Raw genomic sequence first — 12,269 nt, forward strand, 5'->3', positions numbered from 1 at the left:
TCTGGTGCGCGGCGAAAATCGGGTGGTAACTCCAACTTGACACGCGTAGGCGATTACCACATAGTTAACCTGAGAGACCTTACTGCTAAGTCAATGGCTGGTGGTAAGGTCTCAGACCCCAAATGGATGCGTACCAATTTTTAATTTGCTGCACGTTTATTTTCGGCAAAACTAAAAAAAATGCCTTTTTTTACAGGCACGCTGAAAAATGGATCTGCTTGTGCCCAAGACACGCATCTACACTAGTGCAGCACACCTTAGTAAATGGACCCCTAAGTTCCAAAATATTATTGTGGCTGTGATAAACGGAAGCTTTGGGAGTAAGATGTAAATTTGATATTCCCCCCCCCCCCCCATATCAATACTAAAGCTGCCAATTTGTATTCCTAAGTGATCGTTATGTTCTGAATGGAAGAGGTGTTTTCTTTTACTTCCTGCCAGATCTTTTCAATTAGAGTGTGCTCGAGCTTACTTCTGTTTCATGACCTGGTTGTGGAACAAGGTTCTTCCCTCTGTGAGGTCTATTAATTGAGTCCTGGAGACATTTGTAGCATTCCTAGTCTTTTTCCCTACCCTCTATCCTATCTGATATTATAGCTCCTTCCCCTCCTGCCCCAACTATCCATGTCATGTCTACTCATTGCCTTATGTTTTATAGTAACATGGAGAGGCATATTCGAACGGGGGAGCCCATCTATAAGGGTGGCCATCTCTATTGACGGCCCCATTAAGCGGCGTACCTGACTGTATTATCGAAAAAAGATGGCCGGCCATCTTTCGTTTCGATAATACGGTCGGGGCTGGCCAAATCTCAACATTTGGGCCGCCCTTAGAGATTGCCAGCATTAGAGATGGCCACCATTGGTTTTCACTGATAATGGAAACAAATGGCGGCCATCTCAAACCCGGCCAAATCCAAGCCATTTGGTCGTGGGAGGAGCCAGCATTTGTAGTGCACTGGTCCCCCTCATATGCCAGGACACCAACCGGGAACCCTAGGGGGCACTGCAGTGGACTTCACAAATTGATCCCAGGTGCATAACTCCCTTACCTTGGGTGCTGACCCCCCAAAACCCACTACCCACAACTGTAAAGAGTAACGGGGGGCACATAGATGTGGGTACAGTGGGTTTCGGGTGGATTTTGGAGGGCTCCCATTTACCACCACAAGTGGGCCTGGGTCCGCCTGCCTGAAGTGGAGCTGAGTATGACATTTGAGGCTGGCAAAAAAATGTTTTTTAATTTTTTTTTGGATGGGAGGGGGTTGGTGACCACTGGGGGAGTAAGGGGAGGTGATCCCCGATTCCCTCCTGTGGTCATCTGGCCAGTTCAGGCACCTTTTGAGACTTGGTCATGAACAAATAGGGACCAAGTAAAGTCGGCCAAATGCTCGTCAGGGCCGGCCTTCTTTTTTCCATTATCGGCGGAGGCCGGCCATCTTTTAACCACGCCCCCGTCCCGCCTTCGGTACACTGTCAACACGCCCCCTTGAACTTTGGCCGGCCCTGCGACGGAAAGCAGTTGAAGCTGGCCAAAATCGGCTTTCGAGTGTACCGATTTGGCCAGCCTTAGGAGAAGGCTGGCCATCTCCCGATTTGTGTCAGAATATGGCCGCCCTTCTCCTTAGAAAATAAGCAGAATAGTAACATAGTAAATGACGGCTGATAAAGACCTGAATAGTCCATCCAGTCTGCCCAACAAGATAAACTCATTTTACATGGTATGCAGTACTTTATATGTATACCCAAATTTGATTTGTCTTTGCCATTCTCAGGGCACAGACCGTGGAAGTCTACCCAGCACTGTTCTACTAAAAGTTCTGAAGCTAACGTTGAAGCCCCTTGAAATTTACACACTAGTCCATCCATATCTATTCATTCACGAATTCATTTGCTTCCCAATTACCAATGTTGTCACCCAATCTCCGCTAAGATTCCGTATATCCATTCCTTCTAAACAGGATTCCGTTGTGTTTATCCCATGCGTGTTTGAATTCCATTACCATTTTTGTCTCCATCACCTCCTGTGGGAGGGCATTCCATGTATCCACCACCCTTTCCGTGAAAAAAATACTTCCTGACATTACTCCTGAGTCTGCCCCCCGTTAACCTCAATTCATGTCCTCTAGTTCTACCGCCTTCCTGTCTCTGGAAAAGGTTTGTTTGCGGATTAATACCTTTCAGAAATTTGAACATCTGTATCATGTCACCCCTGTTTCTCCTTTCCTCCAAGGTATACATGTTCAGGTTGGCAAGTCTCTCCTCGTACGGTTTGCAAATCCCATACCATTTTTGTAGCTTTTCTTTGCACCGCTTCCAGTCTTTTTACATCTTTAGCAAGATACGGCCTCCACAACTGAACACTATACTCTAAGTGGGGCATCAACACCTCCTTTCTTCTGCTGGTTTTCTTTTTCTTTTTTTTCTATTTTAGACAGTAAGTCGCTCTTAAGGCAGTCCCGTAGAGTGAGTTAGTAAAACTTTCATAAACTTGGAAACTTGGGATTTTGTAAGGCTGTTAAAACTGACTTGGTTTGATCTAGCAATTTGATGAGTTGAAATGGAAATTTTCAGGCTGGAACTATTGTCTAATTTTATTCTATTTTGTTATAAGTTGTCCTATTTTATTATATTATGAATGTAATTCTGTAACCTGCTCTGGGCACTGTTGGGAGGATGGGCTAAATAATGGAATAAATAAATAAATCTTTGAGAATTACAAAGTTATTATCCCTGCTTAATAGCAAACTCTTTTTATTTGTCTTGACATTAATGATCCCATCCTGTGCTTTTTCTCTTCACAGTAATCCACCACTTTTCAACTAAGCAAAGAAGAATTAGAGCAATAAAAGAAATGTCCCGAGTACTAGTCCCTGGAGGGCAGCTTATGCTGTACGTTTGGGCAATGGAACAAAAGAATCGTCGGTTTGAGAAGCAAGACGTATTTGTTCCTTGGAACAAGGCCTTGTGTTCCAGACCCCCTTCGGAAACTAGCCAGTCTGGAAATAAGAGCCCTCTTGGCCAGAACATTAAAATGCAAGCCACCAACAAGCAAGCTCGAGGCTCTGCTGAATCTATCGACATAAACAACCTTAGACAAAATCTCGATTCCAAACGTTCACACAGTGCTGACAATTATGGACCTGCTGAAGGATGCTGCATGAAGTTTGATGAGGATGAAAACAGATTTTATGCTGCTTTGGGGAGATCTTTACGATCCTGGTTTTTCTCTCGATCCCTTGATGAATTCACTTTAAAAAAGCACATTGAAAAGATAAAGCCTCTGAAAAGCATAGGAGGCTGGGCAAATAGCGCCATATCTGCTCAGCCTTCCAGGCACTGCAGTTTAGATCTGGGTCACCGTAGCTCATTATTACAAGGAGAAAGCTTTGATGATGACGAGGTATTCATGGAAAATGCATCCCACAAAAAATCACAGTGGTTCATATCCTCAGATGTTATGAGGAATTTCAACGGAATGATACAGAGCAACAAGAATGAAACATCTTTTCAGAATGATTTAATGGAAAATGGAATCTGTAACTGCAAATGCACAGATGAAAGAGAGAACTCCACTGTTAGTGGAGTCTTAAAAAGAAATTTGACTACAGAATCAGCTGACGGCATTTTGGATGCTGCGGTTGTTGTTGAGGACCAGGAGGCTGACATGTTAGATGCAAAAGCCTATATGCGTTATTATCATGTTTTTCGGGAAGGTGAGCTCAGCAGTCTACTTGAAGAAAATGTGCCAGAGCTTCAGATTCTAAATTCCTGCTATGATCATGGAAACTGGTGTGTTATTGCGACAAAACCCCCCCCAAACAAACTCTAAAAACATAATCAAAATTTGACATTCAGGAAAAGAAAAGAGCTAATCCATATTTTTGTCCCTTGGTAAACTCCTTAAGAAATTGTCAGTGAGAATGTGTCTCTGGGCTACTAAGAGGATAGTTACTAAGTTGTAGTAAAATATTACTTGCAGCTTAAAATACCACAGGAGTCACGAACCAGCGGTACTGCAGGTATATATCTCCATATCAGTCATTTCCTTAGATATGAGAATATCATGTCAACTTATCGTCTGTATATGATACTTTTATTTGATGCTTTGTATAGTTTCTTTATATGACATTTCTATATGATGTGTATACGTTGTTAACTGTATTTTTTATTATTTTCTATTTTTGGTTTCATTTGTCTAACGATCCATAAATTTGTTTTTAACTGGATTTCTACTCGAAGCGTTGTCCTCTTCATTTTTGAGTCATCTTCGCTGTTTTGTTTACGGTTTTTGCGAAGACTGGTTTCTTCTGCTGGGTATTGCAGTACTACCACTAGTGGTCAAACTGCCAAATTAAGGGTCCCTTTTATTAAGGCATGCCGAAAAATGGCCTGCGCTGGTGTAGGCACATGTATTGGATGTGGGCAGGTCCATTTTTCAGATTGCCTGCAAAAAAGGCCTTTTTTTTGCCAGAAAATGGACATGTGGCAAAATTAAAATTGGAGCACGTCCATTTTGGGCCTGAGACCTTACTGCCACCCATTGACTTAGGGGTAAGGTGGCGGTAAGGTCTCATTCGTTAAGTAGGCGGTAATCATCAGCATACACTGCCAACTACTGCCCGGTTAGCGCCACACGGTAAAAAATAAAAAATACTTTCTGCCATGCGTATTGGACGTGCATAAAAATTAGAATTACCGTCTGGGGCACGCAGTAGCCAAGCGGTAGTTCTAATTTGACACACATTAAATGCATAATCGAATGCGAACGCCTATCTCCATGGGCGTCTATGTCCGAAAACGGGTATGTGAAGAGGCGGGACAGACCGTATTTTCAAAAAAACGGACGTTTTTCAGCTGGGCGTTTGTTTTTTTTAGCGATAATGGAAACTAAAAACGCCCAGCTCAAAAACGTCCTAATCCAAGCCATTTGGTCGTGGGAGGGGCCACGATTCGTAGTACACTTGCCCCCCTGACATGCCAGGACACCAACTGGGCACCCTAGAGGTCAGTGCGGTGGACTTCAGACAACGCTCCCACATGCATAGCTCCCTTACCACGGGTGCTGAGCCCCCAACCCTCCTCCCACAAAACCCACTACCCACAAATGTACAACACTACCTTAGCTCTTAGGGGTGAAGGGGGCACCTACATGTGGGTACAGTGGGTTTTGGAGGCCTCCCATTTACCAGCACAAGTGTTACAGGAGTGGGGGGATGGGCCTGGGGCCAGCTGGCTGAAGTGCACTGCGGTACCCACTAAAAGTGCTCCAGGGACCTGCAAACACGCAGGCCTCTAGGACTTGTTGCTGCTACAGTGGTGGAAATAAGTATTTGATCCCTTGCTGATTTTGTAAGTTTGCCCACTGACAAAGACATGAGCAGCCCATAATTGAAGGGTAGGTTATTGGTAACAGTGAGAGATAGCACATCACAAATTAAATCTGGAAAATCACATTGTGGAAAGTATATGAATTTATTTGCATTCTGCAGAGGGAAATAAGTATTTAATCCCTCTGGCAAACAAGACCTAATACTTGGTGGCAAAACCCTTGTTGGCAAGCACAGCGGTCAGACGTCTTCTGTAGTTGATGATGAGGTTTGCACACATGTCAGGAGGAATTTTGGTCCACTCCTCTTTGCAGATCATCTCTAAATCATTAAGAGTTCTGGGCTGTCGCTTGGCAACTCGCAGCTTCAGCTCCCTCCATAAGTTTTCAATGGGATTAAGGTCTGGTGACTGGCTAGGCCACTCCATGACCCTAATGTGCTTCTTCCTGAGCCACTCCTTTGTTGCCTTGGCTGTATGTTTTGGGTCATTGTCGTGCTGGAAGACCCAGCCACGACCCATTTTTAAGGCCCTGGCGGAGGGAAGGAGGTTGTCACTCAGAATTGTACGGTACATGGCCCCATCCATTCTCCCATTGATGCGGTGAAGTAGTCCTGTGCCCTTAGCAGAGAAACACCCCCAAAACATAACATTTCCACCTCCATGCTTGACAGTGGGGACGGTGTTCTTTGGGTCATAGGCAGCATTTCTCTTCCTCCAAACACGGCGAGTTGAGTTCATGCCAAAGAGCTCAATTTTTGTCTCATCTGACCACAGCACCTTCTCCCAATCACTCTCGGCATCATCCAGGTGTTCACTGGCAAACTTCAGACGGGCCGTCACATGTGCCTTCCGGAGCAGGGGGACCTTGCGGGCACTGCAGGATTGCATTCCGTTATGTCGTAATGTGTTACCAATGGTTTTCGTGGTGACAGTGGTCCCAGCTGCCTTGAGATCATTGACAAGTTCCCCCCTTGTAGTTGTAGGCTGATTTCTAACCTTCCTCATGATCAAGGATACCCCACGAGGTGAGATTTTGCGTGGAGCCCCAGATCTTTGTCGATTGACAGTCATTTTGTACTTCTTCCATTTTCTTACTATGGCACCAACAGTTGTCTCCTTCTCGTCCAGCGTCTTACTGATGGTTTTGTAGCCCATTCCAGCCTTGTGCAGGTGTATGATCTTGTCCCTGACATCCTTAGACAGCTCCTTGCTCTTGGCCATTTTGTAGAGGTTAGAGTCTGACTGATTCACTGAGTCTGTGGACAGGTGTCTTTCATACAGGTGACCATTGCCGACAGCTGTCTGTCATGCAGGTAACGAGTTGATTTGGAGCATCTACCTGGTCTGTAGGGGCCAGATCTCTTACTGGTTGGTGGGGGATCAAATACTTATTTCCCTCTGCAGAATGCAAATAAATTCATATACTTTCCACAATGTGATTTTCCGGATTTAATTTGTGATGTGCTATCTCTCACTGTTACCAATAACCTACCCTTCAATTATGGGCTGCTCATGTCTTTGTCAGTGGGCAAACTTACAAAATCAGCAAGGGATCAAATACTTATTTCCACCACTGTATATAACATTGGCACACCAGTTGACACCTGAAGACTAATCTCTCCAAAAACGTCCTTTATTGGAATAAGCACGCTTACTCACAGTTAACTGCAGATCAGAGGTTGTGCCCCACTGGCAACGAGTCTCCCTGGTAACCTCCGCTCTCAGGACAAATCACTTCTATCTGTACCCTTCTCCACCACCGCTAACTCCAGACTCCGCCCCTTCTGCCTCACATCACCTTATGCCTGGAACAGACTTCCCGAGCCCATACGCCATGCGCCCTTCCTGCCTATTTTCAAGTCCTTACTCAAAGCCCAACTCTTCTCCCTTGCTTTTGGCGCCTAACCACCTTCCCCATTCATGATACCTACACTGACTACATAGTTTGTTACCTTTAGATTGTAAGCTCTCTTGAGCAGGGACTGTCCTTCCCCATGTTTAAACTTGTACAGCGCTGCGTAACCCTGGCAGCGCTATAGAAATGCTAAGTAGTAGTAGTAGTAGTAGTAGCAGGTCAGAGCTGGCAGAATGCTGTACAATGCCCTCTTTCAGCCACATTCACGGGAAGAACTAAGTTCTGTAACGTGGCTAACACGTGAAAGGGACCTAAAACTGGCTTACAAAAATGGCCACTACCTCATGGACTACCGGAAACAAAACAGGGCACACTCTGACCCAGTTAGCAGGGGGAAAAGCACCATGGGAGTAGAGCCTACCAACTACCAACATTGTGAGCATTTGCCACAAGCTACTGGAATCACGGAGCCCAATACCCTACACCCACCACAATGCATTGCTGATGTGACTCTGCAGTGTGCATAACGGAAAAGGTGTCACACTCACCTGAGAGCCACATCAGAACCAGGGAAAGGCTGTCACAGGATAGAACACATTCTGCTGTCATAGAGGTGGGTACGGCATTTGAGGCTGGCATAGAGGCTGGAAAAAAAGTTTGTAAAGTGGGGTTTTTTTGGTGGGAGGGGGTTAGTGACCACTGGGGGAGTCCAGGGAGGTCATCCCCGATTCCCTCCAGTGGTCATCTGGTCAGTTGGGATACTTTTTTGGGACCTGTTCGTGAAAAAAAAAGGTCCAAAAAAAAGTGACCCAAAATCGTGGTAAAAACGCCTTTTTTTTCGATTATCAGCTAAAGACGCCCATCTCTCCTCGGCCGATAACCACGCCCCAGTTACGCCTTCACCACGCCTCCAACACGCCCCCATCAACTTTACCCATTTCCGTGACGGATTGCAGTTGGAAACGCCCAAAATCGGCTTTCAGTTATACCGATTTGGGCGCCCACGGGAGAAAGACGCCCATCTCCTGATTTGGGTCGCAATATAGGCGTTTTTCTCTTTCGATTATAAGCTGGATAGGCACCTATATGCCTTAGTAAAAGGGCCCCTAAATCCTCAGGTATGCGTATGTGCAGTGTAAGTATACATGCTCTCGGCACACATACTATGGAATACACTGCCAACTGACTTCAAGACGATTAACGACATAACTACCTTTCGTAAATCTTTGAAAACCTATTTCTTCAACAAGGCCTACAATGAAAACTCATAGCTAATTACAACACCTCACCACATCACCCTAATCTGATATTTATCTTTCTATAACTTTGATTAGACCTTTCGTTCTCTTTATCCAAAATCTTTTTGTAACACCAATGGTATCAGTCTCCTGGAATGGCGATGCCATAACAGGCGCTTGTAAGCCACATTGAGCCTGCAAATAGGTGGGAAAATGTGGGGTACAAATGCAATAAATAAATAATAAATAAATAAATAAATAAATATGTATTTGACTAGACAGGAGCCCTTTCCATGTGTAAAATCCATTCTGTAAATGCAAAAGCTGCTTCATAAAATGACCTCTCAAAAGCACACAGGCACATATGTTGAGCCTATTGTAAAAAAAAACAATATATGCGCCTACATTTATAAAATTGCCCCCCCCCCACAAGATCCTACACAAAGTTACACCTGCTCCAAGGCAGGTGAGTGTACGGTATTTACTGATAAGAATTAGCGCTTGTGTGTGTATTGTGGAAAATAGAAACAAAAGTGCCATCCATCCGTTCTGTGCTCCTGGGGTCACTCCACAGGCCCGTCATTTTTTGAGTGCCTACTTTTAAGCTCATTAACTGCCAGGCAGTTTTATAAGCACCTTGAGGAACATGTAAAATATTGTTCTGCATGCTCATATCCCTTAAAATTTTACCCCCCAAGAACTTAATTGGCACTCTCAGAAATGATAGTATTTGCAACCACTGGAAAATACCTCAGACTTTGTGAGTATTTCTTTGTAATGTTTTAAGGTAGTTTATAGCAAATAGAATTCCATAAATTTGCACACTTCAATTTAGAGAACATTGCCATCTAGTAAATGGCAGTAATGCACCAAATTGCTATTCTGTAATTATGCACTAAAATGGCTTAGCGCTTAATTGCAAGAGGGTGGTCACAGGGAAGGGGTATGGTCATAGGCATATCTGAAATTTAAATGGGCACCATACAGAATACTTGTATATTATGGGGCCTTTGGTAGTCTTGGACGTCTGAATTTGGCGCTCAGTGGGTCATTTTTTACCGTGGCTGGGGAAAGGCTTTTTTTTAGTGGGGTGTTAAAAAGTCATGCACTAAATTTAAAAGTAGCATGTGGTTATTTACTGTCTGTGCACTTACTGCCACCCATTGACCTAGCAGTAAGGGCTCACATGCTATTTGTGCAGTAGTCAGGGAGTGCACGCTAATGTGGCCGTGCTGCCAATTACTGCCGGGAATGCCCCCCACGGTCGAAAATAGAAAAATATTCTCTACTGTGGGAAACAGTGTGTGCCAACTTCAAAATTACCACTGGGCGCCTGTGCTAGCCCAGCTGTAGTGTCGACTAGCCCAAACTATCCGCGCATTAGCCCTGTTGCAGCTTAGTAAAAGGGCCCCTATGTGCATAAAAGCTGCATTTAAGCACATTCGTTTACGCCAGCCATAGACCTGGTGTAAATGTGCATGCCAGTGTCGGTTTATGCTAGTGTTCTATAAGAATGCTTAAATGCATAAGTGTTCTAATAGAATAGGCTCACAGCCCATGGAAATTTGGCATCTAAACTTTGTCGCCCCATTATAGAATTGTCTGGGCCCGATACTCAGCCAGCAGTGATCAGCATTTTGCTGACCGCTGCTGGCGTTAAACCTAGAAATGTAATGCCGGGTCATATCCAGGCACAGGCTTTGAATTTATGGGTGTCCAGAGCCAGCTAACGTATAGCCGGTTAACTGTGATATTGAGCACTCAACTGGCTATGGGTTACCATTTAAAGATAGGATTCACTTTTATGTGGTTCTATTTATGCAATTAACCTGGCCGGTTAAATATTGAATATTGGCACTTAACTGGCCAAATGTTGACTCTGCCCCAGAACGCCCTCAAAATAGCTGGTTTGCAATTCGGCGCTAACCAATTATTTCCAGTGGCACTAAAAATTATCGGTTAGCATTGAACAGACAATTTAACCAGCCAGGAGCTATTTCTGACCAGTTAAATCGTGTTGAATATTGACCTGATTATCTTAAATAGAATCCAAAATGTCTCAAAGAAATTGTATTGATGCACAGTTTATGCATATTTGAAGCCCAGCATATGAGAAATGACAACTGTATATGCAAAGCTAGAGGTAAAAGAATATACTTTCTGGATTCCAGTATGCAAAAGGTAGTCAACCTGAAATGACCAGTATTTCAACGGATGTGCATATTGAGAACTAAAAAAAATAATCCTTAGATCATTGTAACAGAGTAGAGAAGTAACCAAAGTTCCTTGTGACCTTGGGCAAGTCACTTTACCCTCCATTGACTCGGGTACAGTTTAGATTGAAAGTGTGACAGTTTTCATCAGTTGGGGAAACCCATGAATGGTGAGCAAATGAGGTCCACAGATTTTCTACAGGATATGGCATTGCAGGTTCAGGGAATGATAGGATGCAGTCTTCCACTTGCAGCAGCCATCTTTCCTTTGGGATGCCCTCTGTTGTTGGTGGCCACCAGGTCTTTGCTGCCTGAAACCAGAACCAGAGAGAGCCAGAAACCAGGGTAACCCCACAGAAACTGTAGACATGAGCGCCTGGTACTTACCTGGAGTTACAAGGCAGGAATAAGGCCAAGGCTCAGCAGGGACTACTGCAAGATCAAAAAGCATCCAATGAGAAAAGTCAGGATTTGGAGTGTAGCACAGCCAAAGCACATAGTAAAACCAAGAAGTGCAGACCAAACTCTGACAAGAAAATGAATTAGAGACTGAGTTTATATAGGTATCCAGACAAGAACAAGATGACCCCTGTAAGGAAACAGTACCTAGGGTTGAACAGTATTGACCAGCCTGCTGGTGAGACAGTGACACCCAGAATTTCCAATAGCTAGATTTAGTATTGATGGTAATATACAGTGGTGGAAATAAGTATTTGATCCCTTGCTGATTTTGTAAGTTTGCCCACTGACAAAGACATGAGCAGCCCATAATTGAAGGGTAGGTTATTGGTAACAGTGAGAGATAGCACATCACAAATTAAATCCGGAAAATCACATTGTGGAAAGTATATGAATTTATTTGCATTCTGCAGAGGGAAATAAGTATTTAATCCCTCTGGCAAACAAGACCTAATACTTGGTGGCAAAACCCTTGTTGGCAAGCACAGCGGTCAGACATCTTCTGTAGTTGATGATGAGGTTTGCACACATGTCAGGAGGAATTTTGGTCCACTCCTCTTTGCAGATCATCTCTAAATCATTAAGAGTTCTGGGCTGTCGCTTGGCAACTCGCAGCTTCAGCTCCCTCCATAAGTTTTCAATGGGATTAAGGTCTGGTGACTGGCTAGGCCACTCCATGACCCTAATGTGCTTCTTCCTGAGCCACTCCTTTGTTGCCTTGGCTGTATGTTTTGGGTCATTGTCGTGCTGGAAGACCCAGCCACGACCCATTTTTAAGGCCCTGGCGGAGGGAAGGAGGTTGTCACTCAGAATTGTACGGTACATGGCCCCATCCATTCTCCCATTGATGCGGTGAAGTAGTCCTGTGCCCTTAGCAGAGAAACACCCCCAAAACATAACATTTCCACCTCCATGCTTGACAGTGGGGACGGTGTTCTTTGGGTCATAGGCAGCATTTCTCTTCCTCCAAACACGGCGAGTTGAGTTCATGCCAAAGAGCTCAATTTTTGTCTCATCTGACCACAGCACCTTCTCCCAATCACTCTCGGCATCATCCAGGTGTTCACTGGCAAACTTCAGACGGGCCGTCACATGTGCCTTCCGGAGCAGGGGGACCTTGCGGGCACTGCAGGATTGCAATCCGTTATGTCGTAATGTGTTACCAATGGTTTTC

The 12,269-nt window shown here is 44.5% G+C and overlaps 1 protein-coding gene across 1 annotated transcript in view; it reads left to right on the forward strand.

Moving 5' to 3' along the window:
- The window catches only part of TRMT9B (tRNA methyltransferase 9B (putative)), a 59,735-nt gene extending 55,904 nt beyond the window's left edge, over window positions 1–3,831 (forward strand). Inside the window, exon 4 of the mRNA XM_030192208.1 lies at window positions 2,804–3,831. Coding sequence (XP_030048068.1) covers window positions 2,804–3,831 — 1,028 coding nt within the window. The remainder of the gene's footprint in view (window positions 1–2,803) is intronic.
- The last annotated feature ends 8,438 nt before the right edge of the window (window positions 3,832–12,269 follow it).

This window comes from Microcaecilia unicolor, chromosome 2 (genome assembly GCF_901765095.1).
Source record: "Microcaecilia unicolor chromosome 2, aMicUni1.1, whole genome shotgun sequence".
In the NCBI taxonomy this organism is placed as follows: Eukaryota; Metazoa; Chordata; class Amphibia; order Gymnophiona; family Siphonopidae; genus Microcaecilia; species Microcaecilia unicolor.